Source organism: Canis lupus, chromosome 11, assembly GCF_048164855.1.
Source record: "Canis lupus baileyi chromosome 11, mCanLup2.hap1, whole genome shotgun sequence".
NCBI lineage: Eukaryota > Metazoa > Chordata > Mammalia > Carnivora > Canidae > Canis > Canis lupus.
The window spans coordinates 58,090,346-58,116,315 of record NC_132848.1 but is presented as its reverse complement, the minus strand read 5'-3'; the positions used below and the strand labels follow the sequence as shown (position 1 = coordinate 58,116,315).

General features: G+C 38.5%; 1 protein-coding gene and 1 long non-coding RNA gene across 6 annotated transcripts in view; one reads left to right on the top strand and one right to left on the bottom strand.

Moving 5' to 3' along the window:
* The window catches only part of LOC140600235 (uncharacterized), a 90,474-nt gene that overhangs the window by 22,120 nt on the left and 42,384 nt on the right, over positions 1-25,970 (top strand). For 4 of the 5 annotated variants that reach the window (XR_012003452.1, XR_012003453.1, XR_012003450.1 and 1 more), the window contains exon 2: positions 22,384-22,567. This is a non-coding gene — a long non-coding RNA (uncharacterized lncRNA). Of the gene's footprint in view, positions 1-14,040; positions 14,141-22,383; positions 22,568-25,970 lie in introns of all 5 variants that reach the window. The other variant, XR_012003451.1, reaches the window with a different exon arrangement.
* Positions 788-25,967, bottom strand: CIMIP6 (ciliary microtubule inner protein 6). Its single transcript, XM_072768359.1, has 5 exons — positions 25,838-25,967; positions 20,999-21,209; positions 14,239-14,392; positions 2,172-2,287; positions 788-1,318 (listed from the first exon to the last, which is right to left on the bottom strand). Exons 1-5 carry the CDS (start codon positions 25,861-25,863, stop codon positions 950-952), a joined length of 876 nt encoding a protein of 291 aa, XP_072624460.1. The 5' UTR covers positions 25,864-25,967; the 3' UTR covers positions 788-949.

Genomic DNA, 25,970 nt, shown 5'->3' with positions numbered 1-25,970 from the left:
CACACACACAGAGAGAGAGGCAGAGACACAGGCAGAGGGAGAGGGAGAAGCAGGCTCCATACACCGGGAGCACGACGTGGGACTCGATCCCGGGTCTCCAGGATCGCGCCCTGGGCCAAAGGCAGGCGCTAAACCGCTGCGCCACCCAGGGATCCCCCACACTCTTAATTGTATACAGAGGGACTAAAGTTTTAGAATAAGGAGAAAATTCAAGGTTATAAGAGAACATTATCCTTAACTCGAAACTTTCATTATAGTAATAGTGATAATGTAATTACATTGGTTACATACTGATCGATGTACATGATCTCCTGCTCACTAACCTTGGAAAGTTGCTATTACCCTGATTTTAGAGATGAGGAAACTGAAACCTAGAGAGGTTAAGTACTTTACCCAAGGTCACATGGCTCATATGTGGTAGAGCCAAAATTCCAACCCTTCTTTGATTCCAGAGAATGACTATCTCATAGGACCTCTCCTCTAAAAGTTTTATATTTGTTAATTATGTTCATTTTTGTGCAAAACAAAATTGTTTTGTTTATAAATAATATAGAAATATGTCTCGGGCAGCCCGGGTGGCTCAGTGGTTTAGCGCCGCCTTCAGCCCAGGGCCTGATCCTGGAGACCCGGGATGGAGTCCCATGTCGGGCTCCCTGCATGGAGCCTGCTTCTCCCTCTGCCTGTGTCTGTGCCTCTCTGGGTGTGTGTGTGTGTGTCTCTCATGAATAAATAAATAAAATCTTAAAAAAAAAAAGTCTCATAATCCACCACTCATTAGAGACCACTCTTAAATTTTTGGTGCCTTTTAATTGTCTTTTTTCATTTTCCCATTTATGTAAATAGAATTTTTGAGGTTATTGATATAAGAGAAAGCAACCTGTGAGGGTTTGTATGATTCTGAAATTTCTCTCCATTCCAAGGATTAGATTTTTGTCTTGAAGAAGGTAATTTATCCTGATTTATCCTGACTTTTTATTGGTGGATTTAAACGATCATGCCTGGGGAGAAGAGCATTTACTGCAGTTATTTGGAAGATGTCTGCAACCTTCTCCCTTCTCTCAGGACTTCTGGGGCATGCCTTGGCTGCCTCTCTCACGTCTGTTTCTGATAAGTGAGTTTCAGTCTCTAGCAGCTCTGGGGAATTTTGTCGGCAGAGACCTGGTGAGATCATTTTGCTTTCCGCTGAGTTTCCTTTCTCTGTTTTTTTGGACTGTTCTGATGAGCATGACCCCAGAGCATTCCGTAATACCTCTGTTCCCTTAGGAACTATTGGCCTACTCCCTGGTTTTATCTCTGCCTGCACAAAAGCTCCATGTCGCTGGAAAGGAAAAAAACAAAGTTGACATTAACCAGGGCACACTAGTTGCTGGAAGATGCAGCTGTGAACTCAGTTCATGTGTTAGTTCAAGTTCTGGCGAGGCAGGCACTTATTTCTCTGCCACATCACTGACTGTCACCTTAGTCTAAAACTGAAGACAGCAGCATAATAATTATTAGTGAAACTTTTAAATCAATGATAAAATAGGGTGTGCCAGAAAATAAACGAAGAGGGAAAAGCAGAAAATCAAAAAAGCAGCATCTTATCTCTCATTCTCAACATTTCTATCAATCAGCTGGGTTGTATAAGACTATTCTTATCAAATTTCATTTCTTACTCTATAGGTTGCCATGGATACAAAGGCAACTACAGTTCACAGACCTAAGGATTTGTGATTGTATCCCAAATGTCAATTAGTTTTTTATTTATTTTTATTTTTTATTTTGTCAATTAGTTTCAATGAAAAAATTAAAGTGAAAAATGTCAAAACAGACATCTGCAGTTGGGAAAAAAAAATCCAGCAACTATTAGATTTATGTTTGGCTTTGTAAATCTTAGATGCACTTCCCTGCCACACCCACATGAGCATATCCAACAGTTTATAAAACTGCTTTGATATTACCTTAAGTGAATGATTGTAGTAATTGAAACCAAACTCCAAAGACTGTGATCCAAAATTATGATATCATTCCTTAATTTTACCTATGTCGTTGAGACTTTATCCCCCTAACAACCATGTTAGTTTGTTGAAATAGACCTCTAGAAAGATGGCTATGACCTGGAAAGGCTTAATGTACTACCATAAATCTGTCCCAGCCTAAAGTATTAAATAATTGATTCTGAAGACTCTCACCTTTCCCCGGATGGGCTCATTGGGAATTTTCCTAGCATCATATTGATGTAAAAAAGAGATGTGCTCTATAAAATTCTTTTGAAGTTCTGCTGATACATCAGGAGAGGCAATTGGAACTGAGGAAAAAGATTTTGTGAAGTCAGGGCAAAAATTAGATTTGTACATGAAAATATAATCAATATTCAGAATCATGCTTTATCAAAAATTCTAATAAAACTACATTTTTTAAAGTATGGGTAAATATAATGGATACATCATCTTTTCTCCATGAAAAGAACCAAAGGAAAACAATTGAATTAGCCCCACATATGGAAATAACTAGTAATTTCTAAAACTAATATTAATGCAACAATGGCTTCAAAAGTATGTTAGATAGGTCTCTTGCATAGATACCAACCAAAATCTTAGGAAAGATATAAGTATAATTCATTTGTCAACCTATTATTTACTACTAGAAAGGCTATTACAAATTTATGCATAAGGTGCTCCCAAATGGCACTAATAGAATGAACTGGAAGACTCCAGGGCTGCTGTAGTTGTAGTTGAACATGTGATTCTTTTCAGTTCTCATTTACAGACATTCTGAAAATTTGTAAGACTATTAAACCCTTTAGAAAATCACTTTTAAATAATCTTTCAAGCTAGGTGATGGGTATATAGGGATTCATTCTATTGGTTCTTCTCTGTTTCACATTTTTAATGACTTATTTTATTTTTTTTATTTTTAATGACTTTTAAAACTCACTTTATTTTTACTTTTAACATGCAAGGTTATGTTAGCATTTTTTCCCTGCTATCAGGGAAAAAAAGATTGCCATTTCATATCATGTAATATACAAATACTTAAAGACTCATCATTCCTGCCGGTAAAATTAGTTTATATCAATGTCTGAATATTGAATTGAATTCATGAACACTTAATAAGTACGTATTTACTAACATATTTCTCCGTATATATTCTCCCTGATAACATATTTTTGAATTCTAATTGAGATCATTTACTCAAAATGCATTTTCTATGTAATGATTACCTTTTTTAAGGATTTGCTAATGCACAAAAGAACAGCAGGTGCCAAAGATTTACTAAAAATGTATGGGCAACTGACATTGAGAAAAATCTAACCATAACTTATACATATTTTTTCTACCATTTGAGAAAAGACTAACTGGGTTTTGGGTGAATGCCATTGTCCAGCTCACAGAACATTAGTGTTTTTAGAAACATGGTTTGATAGATTCTTGAATAAAATCAAACAGCTCTAAATTCGGTCATTAATCAGATGGAGTTAATGGAGTAACAGAAGCATGGGCTTTGGGATAAGATAGACATGTTTTCAAATTCTAGCCCTACCACATTTCCTAGTGGTGTGACTTTGGACAAATCACTTAATTTCATTGAGATTCAATTTCCTTCTCTCTAAAATGGGGATAATGATTTGCTTTGAGAATTGAAAGATGCTGGGATCAAATTAGAGAGGGTCTTTAAAACTAGGCAAGGGGCCAGTTCTTTTGTATCCTAATGAAAGGGAAAACTGTAGAAGAGAGAAGAGGCATGAATCTGAGGAACTATGGACTGTGAGAAACCCAAAGACTTTAGTGGACTGGTGTGAAGGGTTAGTGTCAGTGTGGGCTGGAGGGTAGGAGGGTCAGATATGGCCAAGAGAGAATAGGTGGGGGAGAGGTTTTCTTAAATCTCCTGACAGCCTCCGCCCACACATTGCCTTGGGAAGATTATTGCTTGCCTCAGGGGCAAGAAACTGGAAGCAACTGGCTAGCCATCTGTTGTTAACTTAGTAACTTTCAAACAGCACAGAAGTCCCTCTAGAGTAGGGAGCTGGTGAAAATGGGTGCATGCTGCCCCCTTGGGCATTTCCTCTGCTACCATTCCCCCAGCAACCATTAGTGCTGGTAGATTGAAAATATCAAGAGATTGTCTTTTCTTAAGATGCCTCTTTTTAAGAGTTTAAAGTGGAGAGGAGGGATGGTGTTCTGACTAGAGGACTGGCCTAAGACAGTGACAGCAGATGGAAATGGTCAAGGTCAGTTTTATGGGGTCTGACACTCTCCAGCCTGACCTTCATTTTCTTTCCTTTAAGTTGACTGAGAGGCACAAAAGCCAGACCCTCGTCCTTACATTTTCCCCCCACAGGGCTGTTGATTCCTCTTGGGGAACATAACCTAAGATACTATTAAGAAAGACATTGTAAAGAAAGACAACAAAATTTAAAACATCTACTATGTGAAGCAGAATAATTAGAACTGGTACTCCAAGAATTTAACGTAAGCATAACAAATACCCTGAAAGACACAGAAGGCATTTTTAATATGAAGCAAGAAGAGGCCATTAAAAAAGAATCACATAAATGTCAGAAATCAAACAAAATATAATAGCTGAATTGAAAAAGATGAGATAAACAAAAAGACTCATGAATGAGACAGACTGAGAAACTCCCAAAAGGCAGCAATAAAGGATAAAGAAATTAAAATATAATAGAAAAGCTAAAAGACATGGATGGTAGAATTTAGGAGACCTAGATAAAGAAACAGAGGGAAGGAAATAGCTGAAGAAATAGTGATGGGGTGCCTGAGTGGCTCATTTGGTGGAGCACATGACTTTTGATCTCATGGTCATGAGTTCAAGCCCCATGTTGGGTGTAGAGCCTTCTTAAAAAGAAAAAAAAAAGGAAAGAATGATGATAAATATCCAAGAATTAGACAAAGATCAAAGACCTCAGATTGAAAGGGCTCACAGATTACCACGTAGGATGGCAGGTCCAGGAATAAGATGAGACAAGTGAAACTCATATGCTTACAATTTAAGGAGGCATTTACATAGGGAGTGAGTGCCTCCTTGTTTTGCATCCTGAGTCACTCTCTTGCCTCACTCTCCTCCCTATCCTGCAGGGTATGTAAGGGAAAACTCACATCCGAGACACTTTATAGAGAAATTTAAGGTCATCTGGGGCAAAGAAAATTCTAAATGCTAGCTTTTTTTTTTTTTTAACTTAATAAAGTCTTTTTTTTTTTTTTTTAAGATTTTATTTATTCATGAGAGACACACACACACAGAGAGAGGCAGAGACACAGGCAGAGAGAAGCAGGTTCCATGCAGGAAGCCTGAAATGGGATCCCAGGACCTCAGAATTTTGCTCTGAGCCAAAGGCAGATGCTCAACTGCTGAGCCACCCAGGTGTCCCTTTAAATGCTTTCAAAAAGAGAATAGTGGGGATCCCTGCCTTTGGCCCAGGGCATGATCCTAGAGGCCCGGGATCAAGTCCTGCGTGGGACTCCCGGCATGGAGCCTGCTTCTCCCCTGCCTGTGTCTCTGCCTCTCTCTCTCTCTCTCTCTGTCTATCATGAATAAATAAATAATTTTTTTTTTTAAAAAAGAGAGAGAGAATGTAGGTTACTTACAAAGGAGGAAAAAGCAGATTTATATCAAAATCCACAGCAACAACATTATAAATGCAAGGAAGAAAATATAGGAGAATGTTTTTGTGACTTTAAGGTAGACAAACTCTCCATAAACACCCAATGCACAATCCATAGGTGAAAAGTCGATAAACTTGTTTACATTAACGTTTAGGACTCCTGTTCAATGAAGTGTCTGTGCCACAAAGATAATAGTGAGATTGTGAGGAGACATTTTTAACCTGAAAACTAAAAGGGATAGGATATTAGTAGGAACAGTGCAGTAAGAACCTGTGAAAAGTGCTCCTCTGTAATAATGATGAGAACACTTGGAAAAAAATAATCAAAATCAACTTTTTCAGAACTCTGGAAATTAATCAAAAGCTTGCAACGATCCAAGGGACATTTATTCAAGAAAAATGGCTTAATCTCAGAAGTGAAAGCAAACTTTGTGGCATTTTAATTTGCCCAGTTTTCATGTCTCTCTCCCCACACCTGTACAGAATCCTTGAAAACCAACAGCCCTGCAATTACAGTGAAACTGTATTTAAAAATTAAGGGCTTAAGGAATAAATTTTCATTTATAATATTCAATCTGTGATATTAATTTAAATCATAAGTAACTATAAATAACTCTTTCTGTATACAAAGCCCCCTTTCCACATTAAAAATCTTACACTGAAACATATTACTCTCAAAAGATTAACAATTGGGCTTCCTGCAGACTTGATGTAACAGTAGGATCCAGGAGACAATGGAATGATACCTTCCAAATGTAAAAGGTAAATAACTATGAGCCCAGAATTCTATACCCAGCTTTACTTTCATTCATTTGAGTGAGGGCAATTTAAAGACATTTTCAGACAAAATATAAGAGTTGGCTACTCCTAAACTCTCATGGGGAGAACAATTTAAGGATGCTGTGGTAGTCTATGACAGTAGTGGACCTAGTTTATTGGTCTCCCACTATTCATCTGTGCACAGTCCCCTCCTTGTGAATGTGGGGTGGCTTTGTGATTAGCTTTAACCAACAAGATGTGGAAAAAGTAACACTCTGCCAGTTCCAGGCATAAACCTTGATAAAACCTTTCAGTTTGTGTTTCTGCATTTTGGGGAGTCCTGAGATGCTACCTAAGAAGTTCAACAACCCTACTGGAAAGCCCACATGGAGGGACCACATGTTGACCACATGTCATTCCAGCCTCCCAGTCAAGTCCAGTCTTCAGGTGATCTGCCAAGTGAATGCAGCCACACAAGTGCCCACCACCAAGACCAGCCAAAGAACTGCCTGGCTGAGCCCAGCCCAAATTACAGAATCAAGAGAAATAAAATGATGGTTGTTTAAGCAACTAAATTTTGGGGTGACTTGTTATACAATTAAGAAACAGAAATGTGGGCAGCTCGGGTGGGTCAGCAGTTTAGCACTGCCTTCGGCCCAGAGCCTGATCCTGGAGACCTGGGATCGAGTCTCGTGGCAGGCTCCCTGCATGGAGCCTGCTTTTATCTCTGCCTCTCTTTCTCTCTCTCTGTTTCTCATGAATAAATAAATAAATAATCTTGAAAAAAAAAAAAAAAAAAAGGAAAGAAAAGAAACAGAAATGTGCAGCCTGGGTGGCTCAGCAGTTTAGTGCCACCTTCAGCCCAGGGTGATCTTGTCCTGGGATTGAGTCCCGTGTCAGGCTCTCTGCATGGAGCCTGCTTCTCCCTCTGCCTGTGTCTCTGCCTGTATCTCTGTCTCTCTCTCTTTCTTTCTCCATGTCTCTCATGAATAAATAAATAAAATCTTAAAAAAATAAAAAGAAACAAATACTTCAGAAGTCAATTAAATCAATTAAAATATTTTTAAAATAGTGATCTAGAACCTCCCAGAATCTCAAAAATAATAACTTAAAAAAAAAAACCCACTTCTTTATGGGGAAGAATAAAAGGAAAGAAAACAAATCTGAGCTATTAGAGAAATTCCTTACCCGGACATTATATCTATTAAAATTAGACATAACTACCATATTCATTTATTCAAGTATATGAGACTTTTAAAGAAGGCCATAGTAGTGAAGAACATCTAAGTAGGAAAACATCAAAGAAGATATTCAAGTCGTTAGTGGTTATTCTACTTCAGAATTCAAATTGAACCCAAAGTAATTACTTAAAAGAAGCCTTGTTACACAAGGATTACAAAACATAAAGCAAAGCCTATGAAGAATGTTTGAAATCCACTCTCTGTTTCTTGGAAACTTGATCTAATTAAAATAGAAATTTTCTAAGCAAGGATACGCCAAACAAGTTGGGGTCCAGCCATCTATATTTTATCAACAAAGCCAGGATTTATTCAAACACACAACTTGATCCTTGTATTGGTGGGAATTCAGCAACTTTTACTTTGGGAAATTTTCTTAACTGTTTGGGTCTACTTAAAAAAACATTCATCAATCATATTTTTCTATCAGAAACTCCATTCTTCTAAATAGTATTTATTTTGATCTTATAGAGAAGTATTATTAATGAAAAAGATAATGTTATAAATTTTCAAAATATAGTGAAAAAGCTTGAACATAACTCTAGAAAGAAATCATTAAGCTACATCTTGGTGCAAAAGCAGAACACAAACTAAAATCCACTTTAGAAAATTATTTTTGGGGCAGTCCCAGTGGCTCAGCAGTTTAGCGCCGCCTTCGGCCCACGCCCTGATCCTGGGGACCCAGGATCGAGCCCCATATTGGGCTCCCTGCATGGAGCCTGCTTCTCCCTCTGCCTGTGTCTCTGCCTGTGTGTGTGTGTGTGTGTGTGTGTGTGTCTCATGAATAAATAAATAAAATCTTAAAAAAATATATTTTTGATGATAATCGATTTTTTTGATAATCTGATTTTGCAATTCAAAACAAAAGCATTAAAATATCAGGTTGTTGATAAAGAGTCAAAGTTTTGTTTAAGTATGACGTTCCTCATAAATTAGATCAGCCTTTCAATTTATAAAGTTTTATTATATAAAACCCAAAGTGAACACTTATTCTTGTAGTGATTCAGATATGATGGGAGCACAGCCATTTGTTGAAGTGACTATGGATGGAAGCCAGGAAATTGGGTGGTGGTACAAGAATAAAGGGCACTTTCATTATCAGCACAAGATGACATTGCTGAAATGCCAAAGACCAGGCGTAATTAAGTGGGCTGATGGAACAGAATGACCAGGAGATGACTTTTAATTGGTATGATGCATGTTTACATACATATTTTCTATATCTGTATGTATATGCACTCACATATATATATACATATATATACATACATATATAAATATATACACATATATGTAAAATCTAGAATATACATATTTTTAAATGTTACACTAAAATATTTTTTTAAATTATTTTCACTAGTATCCAAGCACTATTCAAAATGTGAATAAATTGCAGGTGTATATTGTGATGTGTTTTAGTTTAAATTACATTATGTCTTTAATCTGTTGAATAATATGTAATTATTAAACTAATCAATAAATTTTTTTGTTGAGTCTGGGCATCATCTGGGACACAACAATGACTTTGGCAATGAGGAACACCAATAGAGAACAGAGAGACAGAGGCAGAGAGAGGAGGAGGCAGAGCAGGAGGAGGGTTGGGTGAAGGGGGAGGGAAGGTGAGGAAGGAAAAAGTGAGACTTCTACACCTGGTTTCCAATGCTAAATTCCAATTAAACACCTAATGTAATACAATACAATAATTAATAATAGAAATATTTTCCATTTGTTGTCTACTATGTACTAAGCACTGTGGTAGACACTTTACATATCTCTTATTTCTCCTAATAATCCTCCTAAGTAGGGATTATTATTCCCACTTCTTGAATTGAGTGAATAAAATGATGAAATTTAAGTAATGAGCCTAGGATCAAACCACTATTAAATGCTAAACCAATATTAAATTCTAAGGTGAGCGAATATTGATGGTGATAAGGTGACCATGATTTCCAGTTAAACATAACAATTTCAACATGTGCATTTCCTCCCGTTCCATCCCAAAACATTAGTACAATGATAGTAAAGATGTTAAAAAGCTTAAATCTTTAGGAAAAAAGGGAACTAAATGAGAGCAAAGATACTAGCAAATTTGGAAACTGGAAAGCAGATGGTTAAATGGCAATGAACTTGAGTAGACCACAAAAAAACTGGAAGATAAGTGCTTGTGGGGATGGGGTGGGGTCCCACCCAGTAAGGCTCAGAAAATGGAGGCATCTGACACCTCTGGGGCAGGGAGCATGGGACAAGGAGAACCTGCCAACAGGGGACTTATTTGAGAAATTCCAGACTTTTTGATCCCTGATCCAGATAGAGGTTTGGAAGATTTCACTCTGGGAAAAAACCGACTGGTTCAATAGAACAGACTTATAGGCATTGATCTGGGTGGGGCAGGGGGGCTTGTGTCTTGTGTCTCTCTATGAAATGGCTGGGCCTTGCCTGGTCATCCTAGAACAAAACTTAGCTTTCTGCTCTTATCCTCTACTATGTCCCATGGTAGAAGTAGAAGCAACTATTCCTTATGAGAAAGAACTGGGATCTGACTGGTTACTTACCCAAAAAATTAAAGAATCATAGAGAATTATATATACTAAACTTAGATACTTTATTTTAACCAGTTCATTCACCAAATTTTTATTGTAATGCATTTCCTTTGTGGAAGTACCCATGGATTGGAATTGCACTTTGTGTTTCTTGTGCAAACCTCACCCCTAATGTATCTTTCCTAGTTTGTTTCTTTAAAACAGAATGGAAACTTAAAGACATATTTGAAATAAAATGAATGCAGAAACCTTTAAGATTTAAGAAATTCACTCCACCTCCTCTTTTATAGTGATTTTGTCCACACCTAATTATCACTTTTAAAAATTAATAATATTTTAGGGCACCTGGGTGGTTCAGTTGGTTAAGCATCTAACTCTTGATTTCAGCTCAGGTCATGTTCTCAGGGTCATGAGATCAAACCCTGCATCTACTTGTCCCTATCCCTCTGCCTCTCCCCCTGCTCACCTTCTCTGTCTCTGTCTCTATCTCTCTCAACTAAGTAAGTAAATAAAAAAAAAAAAAAAAAAAAAAAAAAAAACTTAGTGACCTTTTGGCAAGCCTTTCCAAAGTATTCGACTTTGAATGTATTATAGAAACTCTCTTAGTACTCAGATTTTAATTTACAAGAATATGTAAATTATGGAAATAAGTACACAGGCATAAATTGGTTTGGAAATAACCATGACTGTCAGAAAACATTCTCTACCTCCTTGGCCTAAGTTACATGCCACTCTTGAAATGGCCCTATCATGATATCATGAGCAATAGGAGATAGAGTCCATAGATTAAATGGGCCCATGTAGGCCATGGTGAGAAATTTCAAATTGATTCTACAGACAATGAGAAGTAACTCATCTAATGGAGGAATGCAGTATCATTTGTGTTTTTAAAAGATCCTTCTAACAATGGTGTGGAAAACATTTTTTGAAGGAGAAAGAGAGGAAGCAGGGTAACAGGAGCATTACAACACTAGTAAAAAGATTTGGAGTATATTTTGGAGATAGGGGTGTCAAGATTTGCTGATGGATTGGATATAGAGGGTAGGGAGTTTTGGAATGGCTTCTAGGTGATCAAAACTTAGGGGGATTAGAAGTGGCATTTATGGAAAAGACGTAAACCAGCAGGGGATATGTTTGAATGGCAGAGATGAACTGTTCTATCCCAGCCATGTTGAGTTTGAAAGGACATTAACTATCCAAGCAAAGATTGTTAGGTAGGTGGCTGGATAGGAGTTTGAAGTTCAGCAAAGAGGCTAGGGCTAAAGAGATAAATTGGTTCTTATATTAGTTCCTTTGACTTCAACCTTAAACTTCTATTCTTTGTTTCATCTACTTTGAGTAGTTTTTCTTGAGTATTTAAGTTAAATAAAGATATTAGCAAAAAAAAAAAAGATATTAGCACCTTTCTCTTCTACTTCCCATCTTCTGTCAACTGTGCTTTTCTTGTTAAGGCTAATGAAATAATTCTGTTCTGTAACAACATTTAAAATTTCCATACTGTGTCAAGATAATGCTAAAAGCTGAAAACTATGAAATAGCATTTACAATATAATTATATGCGTTTTATTCATTTAAGGGCCAAATATTGTGCTAGGACTACTTTTCTTTCTCACTGGGTCCAAAGCCTGGTGCTGCTTGAAAAAGACTGGTTCTAGTATTTCTGTTAAATCCTCTTTTGTAAGTAAAAAAAATTTTCCCTTGGAAACTTTAAAGACATTAACTCCATTGTGCTTTTGTATCGGTGCTGCTTAATTCCATACTGATTCTTGTTTTTTAGATAGTGACATTTTTCTTTCTCTTTTTGGAAACTTATAGAACCTTCTTTTTATAATTGTATCTTTGCAATTTCATAATGATGTATAGGTTGTATCTTTTATCCCTTCATACTTGGAAGTGCTCAGTAGGCTCCATTAATGCCTCTCTTTTATATTGGGAAACGTTCTTATTATTCCAGAGGCTGTGTAGAGCACTGGTTTTAATTACAGGTAGATTGAGTTCAAATATCAGTTATTTGCTCTGTAGCCTTGAGCAAATTATTTAAACTCCATGCTTGCTTTCTTATATGAAAAATGAGAGTATTAATAACATTACCATACTAATATATTCCTTAGAGTTGGTATGAGAATTGAATAAGTAAATATTTAGGAAGTTCCATAAAGTGCCCAGCAAATAGTATGTGCTCAATAAATGTTTTGTTGATAACTATCTGCACTTTCAATTTTATTCTTTGCTCTTCTAGAGCTTCAGAAAAGTTGGACCTCCCAGATGGATTCTCCACTTTGCTTTTATTCTCTTACACTTTTTAGGTTTTTTTTTTGTCGTTGTTGCTTTATATTCCGTGATGTTTCCTTAACTTTAACCGCCATACATTAAAAAAGATAATTTGGCATAATTGTAATCTTTGGCTGTCCATTCATAAACTAAGAATAGGACAAGAGATCAACTTGAATTACAAAAAAGGTAACTGGTGTGGTAGTTGACTATCTGGCCGGGACATTGGGCTCAATTAGTTTTAATGTTGACAGAGTAGTGTTCCTGACTGGGGTGGGTTTTTTGTTTTTGTTTTTTTAAGATTATATTTATTTATGAGAGACAGAAAGAGAGGCAGAGACACAGGCAGAGGGAGGAGAAGCAGGCTCCATGCAGGGAGCCCGGTGTGGGACTCGATTCCGGGAATCTGGGATCAGGCCCTGAGCCAAAGGTAGACGCCCAACCGCTGAGCCACTCAGGCATCCCTGGGGTGGTTTTTTAAAGACAGACTTTCAGGTTGCCCTTTGGATTCTCCCCTTGGATTCATTCATGCCTTCTGCTTTGCCTGCTGGCTGAGCCTCCAGCTACTTTGGGGTTTTGTCAGGCAGACTGGCTCTTTGCTGCTTTTCCCTCTGTCTTTTCTAGGCCCTTGCTTCTTTGCTTGCTAATCCATCAACAAGTTTTCATTCCTTTCCACATTACAGGAAATTCTTCTTTCCACTCTCTTCATCTTTATGGGTTGATGGTTTTACTATCACTTAATAGAGTCTTGGGAGGAGGGGCATTTAGATGTCTGTGTTCAGTCTACCATTCGGAATCGGAAGCGCAAGCATCATTACCTTTCTGAAGAAGAGACCATGTTACAGTTTACCTAACCGTCCTCTCCATTAACTCCTGCCCTTGAGGTGGAAATCATGCTGACTATGACCATTTTCTAATGTTCTGATCTTCAATCTACCCCCTACCCTTGTAACCTTAACTAGACTGGCCAGATCACAGAGGCCTGAAGGTTCAAATTAAGTAAGGGACTGTTGAATGATAAAAGTAACCCTTTGTTTACTTGTGTACCATTCAGTGGACATACTGTCATGTTCAGAAAATTATGTGAAATTTAGCTTATGAACTTTTACATGGAATGATGACCAGGGTGGGTACTCGGTAAATACATTTTTGTTTTGACTTGATTGTCCACTTCTTTAAGACTTAACTAAATAGATCTAATAATGTTTTAATAGTCCATGTAACATTGGTTTGTGGGATACCAGTTATGTGAAATACTCTCCTAGAAAAAGGATGAGGTGGTTAATAAGTGGGGAAAACATAATATTCTTTATTCCTCATCTTGGAATGCATTATGCTTGTGTTTACAGTAAGAGTTTTAAGAGTTCTGTGGCTTAAATCTGTTTAACTTTATAAATTCAGTTTTTACAAATCTCATTTGACCACTTCCCCTTTTTTTGAGCAGCATCTATAAACATAAGGAACTAATGTCCCTCAGAGTACACTTAGAAAAATACTGCCATATAGTATTGCCTACAATTGTAGTGGTTACACTTTTAAAAATTTGGTGGCAGTAATGAGCAGAATGCTACTAGGTTGCATGACTTGGAGGCTGTTATCAATGATCAAGCCAATTTTTATTATGTTGCAGTAAATACATTTGGAAATAAGCTGTCCACCAAGAAGGGATAAAGAACAAAGTTGTCAAGGACTGCATTTGCTGTATGTATGTTTTCAACTCCTATAGCGAGGTAATTTTCTCAGGAGGTACCAGTATATCTAATCCATCTTAATTTGATAGCAGTAACCTGAGAAAATGCGAAGGAGGTTTTATCACAGCTAATCTTACCTATTCCACAAGAAGCCTTTTGCAACTTGCTGTGTTTGACTGGCAAAACCAATGGACACGTTGGTTTTTGAAAGTCACTCCTCTGGGTGCTTGTAGTGTCATAAGATGGTTGGAAGGGATATTCCAGTCCTTTACCATGTGACCACCAGTCACCCTTTATGGGGAAAAAATTGGAAACACAAAATTGGATACTGTAGGACATTTTCATGAGCTGCTTGATGACTGTAAATGTTCAATAAGTTGATTCAATAAGTTATTGGATATTCTAGCATAAAATGGAATTCTGAAATCTAGGAATAGTTTTACAAAGACTGAATTTTTAAAAGGTACTTAAAAGTGAATTATCACATATTTTTAGCTAAAACATAGCTGCTAAATTCTTAAACTACTTTCCATCAACAGATGGAGTGGTAGAAATCAACCAAGTACTTATAGTTCTATGTTTTGTACTACCATTGTATTTATATATATGTATACACATGTATGTATATATATATGGCTTGATTTAATCTAAAAAATCAGATTCTATACTTTCAGGTAAATATAAATAATGTATTATCATCTAAGATGGTGGTTTTCATAGTTTTCAGTCCATGATCTACACCACGAAATATTTTGTCATGCAAGAAGACACAATGTATACACATACATAAAATGAAAAGTTTCACAAGACAATATTTATTCTTACTCCATTAAGTGCACTTGACTATTTTTCTATTTTATCCTTTATCTCTTCTATTCCATTTCACAATGCTAGTTGCAACCCACATTGCTTTATAACCCACTAGTGCCTCAGTTTGAAAAACTTTGCTCTTAGGAAAGATATCTCCAATGTTACAGAATTTTGAGTAGTGAAACCTGACTTAAGGACCCAGGCAAGGGAGAATTGATATACTCTCCATTAGCACATATTAGAATCTGATCTCTCAGAAGTTGTGAAAACAGCAAGGGAAACTTACCCAATTCTAAGTAAGCATTTTTTTAAAAAATCTGGATCATCGGGTAGACCTAAGACAACCTTGGGAAGGGGCAACTGTGACACCTAGAAGTTCCTGGATATTATTAAGACAATGAAGGCAACTTTGGGTATAATCTAACATCTACTTTGGACTTTGAGGAGGGAAATCAGGCTTCTAAAAATCAACCATGATTTTGTAGCCAGAAACTTGAAAAATATGATTCAAGGGGGATGAAGACTAGATTACATAAGTAAAACCCTGACAGTGCAATTGAAGCTATAGGGGTAAGAAAAGTAAGAAGGCATTTGAAGACATCTATCTGACTCCACAGGGAGTCAGCTCCCAAAGTGGCTTACCTTCTAAAAAGGCATGTATAAAAGAAGTGTACAATGTCAAATTAAAAAAATAATTTCATGGAGTCACCTTGTCAGGAGATTGTCAAGAAGCTTAGAAGAAATTCATGAAATATGCCAAAGGCTGCAAAAATAGGGTTTTCTAGGAGAAAAAATTCTGTTATATCAAGAAATCACAGAAAGGCTAAAAATTTGGAGAAGAGTTATACAATTCAGAGCTGAAAGAGCTACTCAGCTTTAGGTTCTTCGTTAAGGGAAATTATCTTCAAACTGAAAAAAGACAAGATGAACATGAACCTAAGAGGGAACTAACTGAGCCCTGACTAATTGAGGAGAGAGTTAGACCTCACTTGTCAACTTGAAATGAGTGCCAGTTTTCAGGCCAATGGCAAATTGAAACCTGGGGTACTAAATACGTTTGCAGCAATCGAAGAAATTTAGGAACTAGGGAATTTTGGAGAATAGGAGAGATGGGCTAATACCTCATTTTTTCAGAATGAGCTGAAAGGTGAATTACAAAAACTAAGACTACTTGATGTCGATCCTGGGAATTCTAGAACAGATTACTAAACAGATGGTGTCTTCTCACTATCTGGCTGAAAATAGTCACATCTAACTGTTGTCAGAAGGCCTGCTTCTTGCAGGCCTCCTCCACTGCACGGTTATGAGAGTTCTTATTATGCCCCAAGGTCTCAGATTTACAGGCCTTTTCTCACTTACCCTCACCACGAATCTGCAAGTAGATAGATACACCCACTTCACAGATGAGAAAACTGCTAGGAAATTAACTGTCCCAGTCAGAGCCCTGCCCCCATCTGTGCAAGCCTCATTCCGGGCTACATGGCTTTATGAAATCTGCTGTAGAATGAAAGCCAGATAAGCACAAACCTACTTAATTTATTTCAGAAGTAACAATGAAGAGATTTTAGGTATCATGAGAAAGATCTTTTATGAAAAGGTTTTAAGGAGTACACTGTGTATTATCTTCTCTTGTTGATCAGAAAACTTATTTTGCCAACACCCAAGTTACTGGGTAAGTGATTCTGGGATGAGCAAACTGCTAGGAAATGCCTGGCAGCATTAAATTATTTCTTGAACAAAAGTTATCTGAAAAGCAGAGGTATCAATTCATCTCTCAAGATTTCTTATGAGAGATCCCTGGGTGGCTCGGCGGTTTGGCGCCTGCCTTGGGCTCAGGGCCTGATCCGGGAGTCCCAGGATCGAGTCTGCATGGGGCTCCCTGCATGGAGCCTTCTTCTCCCTCTGCCTGTGTCTCTGCCTTTCTCTCTCTCTGTCTCTCATGAATAAATAAATAAAATCTTAAAAAAAAAAAAAAAAAGGTTTCTTGTGGATTTAGAATTTTACCAAAATGGTCTCTTGAGTTTCACAAAACATAAAGGAAATAATGAACAATGTTTCCTCACGTGTGACTGATAACTTTTAAGTCCTCAGAGTTAGTGGAAGTATTCTGATTAGTGTTGTAAATTGGATGAAGCTTCGCTTGGGCGGAATGAAATCCCACAGTTCAAAAAATGCTGTTTTTATGTGTTCTATTTCTGGATAATCTGCCCTTTGCCTGAAGAGTCTGGTTTGTTCCTGGAAGAGTGAGAATGTATATGGGTCTGTGCACATGTGCGTGCCATTTTGGTCCAAGCATGTGCTCATAAAAGATTATAAGATTAAAGAGATAGGTGGAAACTTATTTTTCCTTCACCTCACGCTGGAGGGAAAATCGAAGAAAAATTTATTGTGCTGTCCACCATCACTTGAAGTGGATTGTGAGGGGTTGACATGAGTTATGTATGATGAAATAAGCCAAACAGGGAAAAGTTGTACTGTGACTGCTTTGTCTAGGCTTCAGGGATCAGCCTACCTCTTACAGATTGTGGAAGGGTTTTTGCCTGAACAGATAGTTGCTCTCAGTTCAAAACTTTGGACCCAGAGAAAGCAGATCTTCCCTTCTAGCCCAAGGGTAGTTTTCTTTCCTGCTTCAGGGTAACAGTCGTTGGAGCTCCATAGTATGGACACATCTGGAGATTCCTGAAGAAGAGGCTCCCATTACCCCCACCCCTGGAAGACCTCATGGCCATTATACTGTGAACCCCTTAGCTGCATTTGGAAACCACTGTGAGACAGTCTTTGTGATACTTCTGCTATCTCTAAGCCTTCAGAAATGCATTAGGAGACATTCATTAGTTTTTATTCTTTGGGAAATTAGGGAGAGTCTTGGGAGAAGTAGTAAAAGCACTTGGGGCATCCTGGAGAAGGCAGTTAAGAGAATGCAAGAGGTGGTGGGTAGAAGTCCACAGCAGCCTGGCAAGGATGGCTGCTGCTGGCCCTGGTCATCTGTGGGACACAAAATCATACTTCAGGGATCCCTAGGGAAATACGGACTTTCGACACCTTACAGAGAATCACGGTTTAGTAGAGCTCAATGGCTTTAAACATTGAAGTGTTATGGGAAACACTAGAGTTACATTGTATCTATGCTCATCTCTATTTTGCTAAGGATACCAGGAATGCTGAAAATACCTCTTTTTAAGCAACTCATAATGTTCCTGATAACAGTTATTCCTAAATTGTGCTCTGTGGAATGCTAGCCCCGTGGCATATTAAATAAGGTGTTATATAAAAGAGGTTTCCAAAGTTAAATAAATTTGGGAAATATTGAGATAAGTTAAATAAGTTTATCACAGGATTTCTTAGCACCTTTACATACAAATGTGACTTGTGAAGTTTTAAGATCTAAATATACAGCTTTTCCAAAATGTATCTGACTTTGGAATGTTATTTTATTGAGCACATAGGCAGGGGCAATGCTCTGAAACATACACTTTGGAACATAATGATCTAGTATAATCTCTTTTAAAATACCAATATTTGGGATCCCTGGGTGGCGCAGCGGTTTAGCGCCTGCCTTTGGCCCAGGGCGCGATCCTGGAGACCCAGGATCAAATCCCACGTCAGGCTTCCGGTGCATGGAGCCTGCTTCTCCCTCTGCCTGTGTCTCTGCCTCTCTCTCTCTCACTGTGTGCCTATCATAAATAAATAAAAATTAAAAAAAAAAAATACCAATATTTAAACACACAGGACCACCAAACTCTTGTGACTGGAAGTGACTGAGCTACAGCTCCTTTTTACTTTTTCTGGCACCCCCAATTTTATGGCTTTAGGTAGAACCGTGTAAGGGATTGTCTCATTTAAACATCTTGTAAATAAGAAAAATCAACCAATCTGGTGTTAGGTTCTTAAGATATTATCTTAGCAAAATACATGAGAGCAAATATGTTACTTTAAATATTAGGTAACTTTATTTTCTTCACTCATGCATTAAAGCTAGCACTATTATACAGTTACTTTTTCAAAATAACCAACCTAAACCTTTAAGAAGAAACTTGTCATCTTAAATAAAGGAACAAACGGTACAAATATGCGAAATGAGTATTCTTTATTAATCCTTGGGTACATGGAAATGAGTACACTTAAGATTGTTTTTTAAATATGAACAGTACCTTCACTCCATGCCCCAAACAGATACACTCTTAACTCTGATGCATCTTCAGTCTTTCTTTGTACCTCCTCACTCCTATCTACCAGCAGCCTCTCTTCCCTATTTTCTTACTTCATCTCAAACTTTTAAAGGTCTCTGACTCATTTAGCTTTTAGCACCAATAAACAAGGATCCTACTGCTACTATGTCGCCCCACCTCAACAGCAGCTCCTAACATTTTCTCAAGACACCTATAAACTAGGAATACGAGAAAATTAGTTGATTAGTTTTTGAGATTTTTTTTACATTTTGCATCTCCATTCTCAAACCCACTTCTTTTCCTTAGTATCTCCAAGATAAGGATGGGTTCAATTAATAGTTCGGTTTTAATTCAGCCCGGAATTAGAGCTCAGCAGAGTCATTCATTAACTTTTGTAAGAAACATGGGAACTTCACAAACCTGGATTTATGGACCAGACTTATTTCCCCAGTGAAGGCTTGGACTATGAATTTCTTTTAAATCTCAAATAATTGCCTGTTTATAAAACAAATTAGCCTTAAAAGTGCCCACATCAGGTTTTACTACATGACATTAAAGCATATTTGAGGGACGCCTGGATGGCTCAATGGTTTAGCACCTGCCTTCGGCCCAGGGCGTGATCCTGGAGTCCTGGGATTGAGTCCCACATTGGGCTCCCTGCATGGAGCCTGCTTCTCCCTCTGCCTATGTCTCTGCCTCTCTCTCTGTCTTTCATGAATAAATAAATAAAATCTGAAAGCATATTTGACTGCATTAATTCCTGCCCAAAGAAGATCTCCCATTCACACACAGTGCCCTGGTATGCTATCTCTTTTATGACAAGAACGTTGGATGTTACCGATATGAAAGCAGGTCACTAAAAGCAATCTCCATTTAAATGTTAAGTTAAATCACAACCACACATAAATTTACAGGACAAAAGAAATTTTGCCACTGAGATTAAGGTAAACATTTTGGAAAGAGGACATTAGTCAGAATTATCTGGGTGGGCCCAAGGTAATCACACCCGTCCTTAGAAAAGGAATGCAGGAGAGTCAGAGATTTGAGGATGCCATGCTGCTGGCTTTGAAGAGGAAGGCCCCAGGAACCAAGGTAGGCAGGCAGCGTCTAGAAGCTGGAAAAGACAAGGAACTGGATTTTCCCTTACATCCTGCAGAAGGAAACCAGCCTTGCTAATAGGCAATGAGACTGAATCCTGAGCTCAAGAAATGTGGAGAATAAATTGGTGTGGCTATAAATTACTCTTTAAATTTGTAACATCAGGAATAGGAAGCTAATAGAATAAATTATACCTCAACAAACCTAACTTTAAAGAAATAAGATAAAAAAAATAAAGAAACAAGATAATGAAATATATTTAGTATGATAGTGAATTAAAGTGCAGTTTGACTAAACCAACCATCCTGGGTCAGAATCATAATTGTGACATTTGCTTACTATGTAATCTCAGATATCTTCATTTACTTTGCGGTATGTTACCATCTGTAAAATATTCTAATACTACCTCCTAGAAACTGTTGTACAGATTAAAGGATATAATTTATATAAAACACTTAGCTCATCACTAGTACTTCATATATTTTAAATAAATGATAGCTATTATTTTACAGAGAGTATCATGGGAAATTTTTATATTAGAATATGTGACACAAATACAATATTATAGATTTCTTCAGTATCTGCCAAGCACTACTGAGTGGCTATAATCTGACCCAATCTAGAAAAATGATTATTTGGATTGTTTGTATGTAGTGGTTATCTGGGAGAGTAGTGTCAGGTTACTGCTTTTAAGTATTGGATTATAAAAAGTTGTAGTCTGAGATATGTCATATCCTTTACATAGTCTGTGACCAAATTATCCTGCAGACCAGCTTCTGAATCTAAATCTGTATTTGTATATAAGAAACATCCATCCAACCTGCTTTTCTGGGCCTTTTTTGGGATCTATGTAGGGAACTGGTTCGTTAAGTGTTCTTGCATTTGTATGAATGAATTTCGCATAATATACACGTCCTCTCCCAATACATGGTTTTGAATGTTGTATACTTTTTCCAGGTTTGCTGTCATGTTTGATTTCTTCTTTTTTTTCAGCTACATACACTATACCAGCATCTTCTATTTTATGCTCTCTGAAAAATAGAATAGTAAATTTATTTAATGAGCATTTCAGGACTGTCATAATTGTATAAAACAAAATTTAAATATATTTCAAGTATCAGTCAAGACAATTTAGGCTTTGTTAATAATTATAAGAGACTTGTGCTATTAAAATATGGAAGGATATCTTCTCATTTTAAGTCATTTAAAAGATAAAAGGATTTGTGTTAATAATGATTATTCATAATGATATACCACTGCAGTGTACAGACTTTCATTTGCTGGAGTAAAGAAGTAGTGATTTGATCATGGTTATGGATCCTGTTCGTAGGGTTTATTCACATAGCTAAGTTTCATGCTAATCTGAACTCATGTTTTTTAAAAGTTACTTAGGGTGTGCCTAGGTGGCTTCGTTAGTTGAGTGACTGACTTGATTTCAGATCGTGAGCTGGAGGTCTAGGGATCAAGCCAGAAGTCAAGCTCTATGGTCAGCAGGAAGTCTGCTTGAGCTCTCTCCCTGTCCATCCCCCTGCTCACATAAACACACACACTTTCTCTCTAAAATAAAGGAGTGAATCTTTTTTTTTTTTTTTTAAGATTTTATCTATTTATTCATGAGACACACACACACACACACACAGAGGGGCAGGGACACAGGCAGAGGGAGAAGCAGGCTCCATGCAGGGAGCCCAACGTGGGACTCGAACCTGGGTCTCCAGGATCACACCCTGGGCTGAAGGCAGTGCTAAGCCACTGAGCCACATGGGCTGCCCTAAATGAATGAATCTTAAAAACAAAAAAGTTAGTAAATTCAGTTACCAGGACAAGTATGGCTATTTAATTTTAAAAGTTCACTTGGCAAACTAATAAAAGCTACCAAATGACCACTATTATTTACCTTTTTTAGGAAAAGACCACTGTGTCGGTCTGAGAATAATCAATTCAATCTCATCACTTTGGCTTTTAATAACTAAACTGGTACAAAAATGAACATTATTGATTTTGTTAATGTTAAAAAATGTTTAGAATTTATGGAAATTTTCTCCTTTTAAATAAAGAGTGATAGACATTATAAAAGGCAGTGTTTCAAAATCTTACATACTTGGAAAATAAAGAAAAATACATGAATGTGAATATTTTTACATAGAAGCTTTTATTTTTTACTTAAAATTTTTAAAAGATTTTTTATTTACTTATTCATGACAGACACAGAGAGAGAGAGAGGGGCACAGGCAGAGGGAGAAGCAGGCTCCATGCAGGGAGCCCGATGCAGGACTCCATCTGGGACCCCAGGATCACACCTGGAGCAGAAGGCAGACGCTCAACCGCTGAGCCACCCAGGCGTCCCTAACATGGAAGCTTTTAAAATTAAAGCCCTGAGCCATGGAAGGTGAGTAAATAAGATTCTAAATTTATATAGAAAGTGAGTAGTTCTGCTTAGTGTTGGCCCTTAAAACATAACCCCTACATTACTTCAAACCAAAGCCAGGTCCATCTTTTCTATCACGTCATTTTTTGCTGAAAACCCCCAAATGGCTTTGTGTTGCATTTACAGTGAATACTGCTTCCTTATCACACTGAGGCCACCTGACCCAGCTCCAGCTAATCTCTTCAAATGCACTGAGACCTCCCTCCCTGCACTTCCCCAGACAGCACGTGTGCTTTCAGTTTCCCAGACACACCAGTTTTTCCCTTCAGGGCATTTACATACACTGTCCCTCTGCCTGGGCAGCTCTTCCCCAGCTCCCTGCATGAGCTGGTCCATTATCATTTAGGTCTCAGCTTAAAAGCTGTTTCCTCAAAAGCTTTTCCTAGATTTCCCACCTTCTTTTCCCATGTGGTCTCTATTTGGGCACTTTCTTTCCTAACACCACGATTTATAATTTATGTACCTAGTTTTTGGTTTGTTTTTGGTAAGCACTACAAATACCCTCTACTAGTCTGTACGCTCCATGAAGGTGAAGACTGTGTTTCTTTCATCATTATGTAGCCCCCCCGGGGAAGTGTCCTGTTCCTCACAGGTCAATGGAGTCCCATGACAATATTTGCGTATTTCTCGTGAATCTGCTGGGATTGTTTTTTTAGTCTGGCCTAGGAGAGCTGTATACTCCCAATACACCTACAAACAACATTCAGCACCCTTGGATTCTGGTTTCCTGCATCCCAACCAGAACTGCTCTCTGTAAAAGGTTTGGAAAAACTGATTACTGGTCAAGTGTGAATAACTTCTAAGGCTTTTTCTAGTACCTTTCCAGAGATATAAGTGTTTATTTAAAGGTCATGATCGATTTATTATAGACTTCTGACATCAGTTTTTTCCATCTGCCTTTTATGGTTGTAACTCAGCAATGCCTTTGTACTGGCGTCAGGTCCTTGAAGAAGGGACTGTGGCCATATGCTTGCATACATACGTATGCATTCGTTCAATTAAGTATTTGGGGTGTGAGCAGCTACAGATTAACATATAAATGTGAACTATATGATTCTATAGAAATTTCTTACCAGAAGGAAACACAAAAACACTAATGGGCAGTGAAGACTTGACCTGGGTCTGACTTGATCTGGGTTGGAATCCCAACTCTGTCATTTAGTATCTGAGCCTTGGTTTCCTCCTTTTCATGGTAAGGGCAAGAATGCTATTGAGAGAGATGTGACAATAACGTTGAATAATTCATTCTTTCAACAGGTATTTATTGACTAATGTGCCTGGTGCTGCTCAAAGCACTGAGGAAACAGGAGTGATGAAACACAAATTCCTACCCTCGCAGAGCTCACATTCTAAGGAGGGAAGGCAGATGAGAAATCAAATAATAAGTAAAACATACAGTCTTTTGGATGGTGTTAAGTGCTAAGGACAATAAAGCAGGGAATGGGAAAAAGGAATGCATGTATGTGGGAGAGAGGCTGCATTTTTAGACAGGGTGGAGGCTGCATTATGAAGGTGGCAACTGAAAAAAAGGAAAGAGGGAGCGGCTAAGAGGATATCTGAGGAAGCGCATTCTAGCAGAGTGAACTGTAACTGCTGAAGCACTGCAACAGAAGCACCTGTCCTTAGGTGCTTCTCAAAGAGTGGCCCTGGAAGTAGCTGCAATGGCATCAATTGTTACTTGTTAGAAGCACAAATTCCCTGGCCCCATCCCAACCTGAGGCAGGTTCCCAGGAAACTGTTTCAACCAGCTTTTCAGGTGATTCTTATGTATGTTATGAACAACTTATTCTACAAAAATACAGGCTTTGGAGGCAGATATCCCTGGCCACCTTATATTTAGCTGTAACACCTTGATCGACAGTTCTCAAAATTTAGGATACATCAGAATCACCTGGGGGCTTGTTAAAACTCAGATTATTGTGCTCAACTCCAAATTTCTGATTCAGTTTATCTGTGGTGAGGAGCCTGCAAGAATATGCATTTTTTTTTAAAGATTTTATTTGTTTATTCATGAGAGACACAGAGAGAGAGGCAGAGACAACAGGCAGAGGGAGAAGCAGGCTCCATGCAGGGAGTCCTATGTGGGACTTCATCCCTGGTCTCCAGGATCATGCCCTGGGATGAAGGCAGGCGCTAAACCGCTGAGCCACCCAGGGATCCCCAGAATATGCATTTCTAATAAGTTGTCAGGTGATGTTGGATGGGGGTGGGGGGCACACTTTGAGAATTACTGTTAAGGATGGAGGCCTGCGCACTGGAGCAGAGTGGAGCCCGAGGGCAAGCAGCTGTGATAAGACCAGATAAAGGAGGAGGAGCAGTTGTGAAAATCCCACAGGCCTTTGTAAGGACCTTAGCTCTCACTGCAATGGCCCATAGAGGAGTGATCTAACTCAAACTTGGCAAAAAATAAAAAAAATAAAAAAATAAAAAAGAAGACCACTCAGACTGCTGTATTGAGGCGAGTGGAGCAGTCCAGACTGTTACAACACCCAGGTAAGAGAGGCTGGTTGTTGGGCCAGGGTGGGGTCGATAGTGGAATTCTGGATGTATTTTAAAGGTACAGCCTACAGAATTTGCTAATAATCGAAGTGTGGGGTGTGAGAAGCAGCGGATGATTCCGTGGGACCTGAATGTCGGGCCAGGCGATGCTGTAAAGTGCCTGACATACAGTGGGTGCCCCGTAAACAGGGTGTTTTAAAAAGTACGGGGATGCCTGGGGGGCTCAGGGCGTGACCCCGGGGTGCTGGGATCGAGTCCCGCACCCGGCTCCCCAGGGAGCCTGCTTCTCCCTCTGCCTCTCTCTCTCATGAATAAACAAACAGAACTGGAGTAGAGAAAGAGTAGTGATTTGATCATGGTTATGGATCCTGTTCGTAGCGTTTATGCACGTAGCGAAGTTTCATGCTAATCTGAACTCGTGTTTTTTAAAAGCTACTGAGGGGGTGCCTAGGTGGCTTCGGTAGTTGAGCGACTGACTCTTGATTTCAGATCATGACCTGGAGGTCTAGGGATCAAGCCAGAAGTCGGGCTCTATGCTCAGCAAACAAACAGAAAATCTTAAAAAAACAAACAACAAAAACAATAACAACAACCCAAAATAAGTGTTCGGGTGAGCGCTCAACTACTGGCTGCAGGAAGGCCTGGGCCGCCCCTCGGGTCTCACTTCACCCTCCCCGAAGGAGGGAACTATTTTTCACAAGGGGAAATAGAGGACCAAGCCCCAGCACTTACGGCTGCTCGTCCTCCTTCCGCTCCATGGGCTCCCCCGGCCCGACCCGAGGCGGCGGGAAGACGAGGGACCAGGCCCCCCGGAGAGGGACGCGCGCGTTGCTAAGCGACGGCGGCTCCCGGCGCGCGGCCTCGG

What these genes read in the sequence shown, in the direction of transcription:
- CIMIP6 (XM_072768359.1), bottom strand. Translation starts at nt 25,863, where the DNA reads ATGGAGCGGAAGGAGGACGAGCAGCC. An exon ending in CGGAAGGAGGACGAGCAGCC is followed by an intron (nt 21,210 to 25,837) that starts GTAAGTGCTGGG and finishes TCTATTTTTCAG; the next exon opens with AGAGCATAAAATAGAAGATG. An exon ending in AAAGGCTTCTTGTGGAATAG is followed by an intron (nt 2,288 to 14,238) that starts GTAAGATTAGCT and finishes CTTTTTCCTCAG; the next exon opens with TTCCAATTGCCTCTCCTGAT.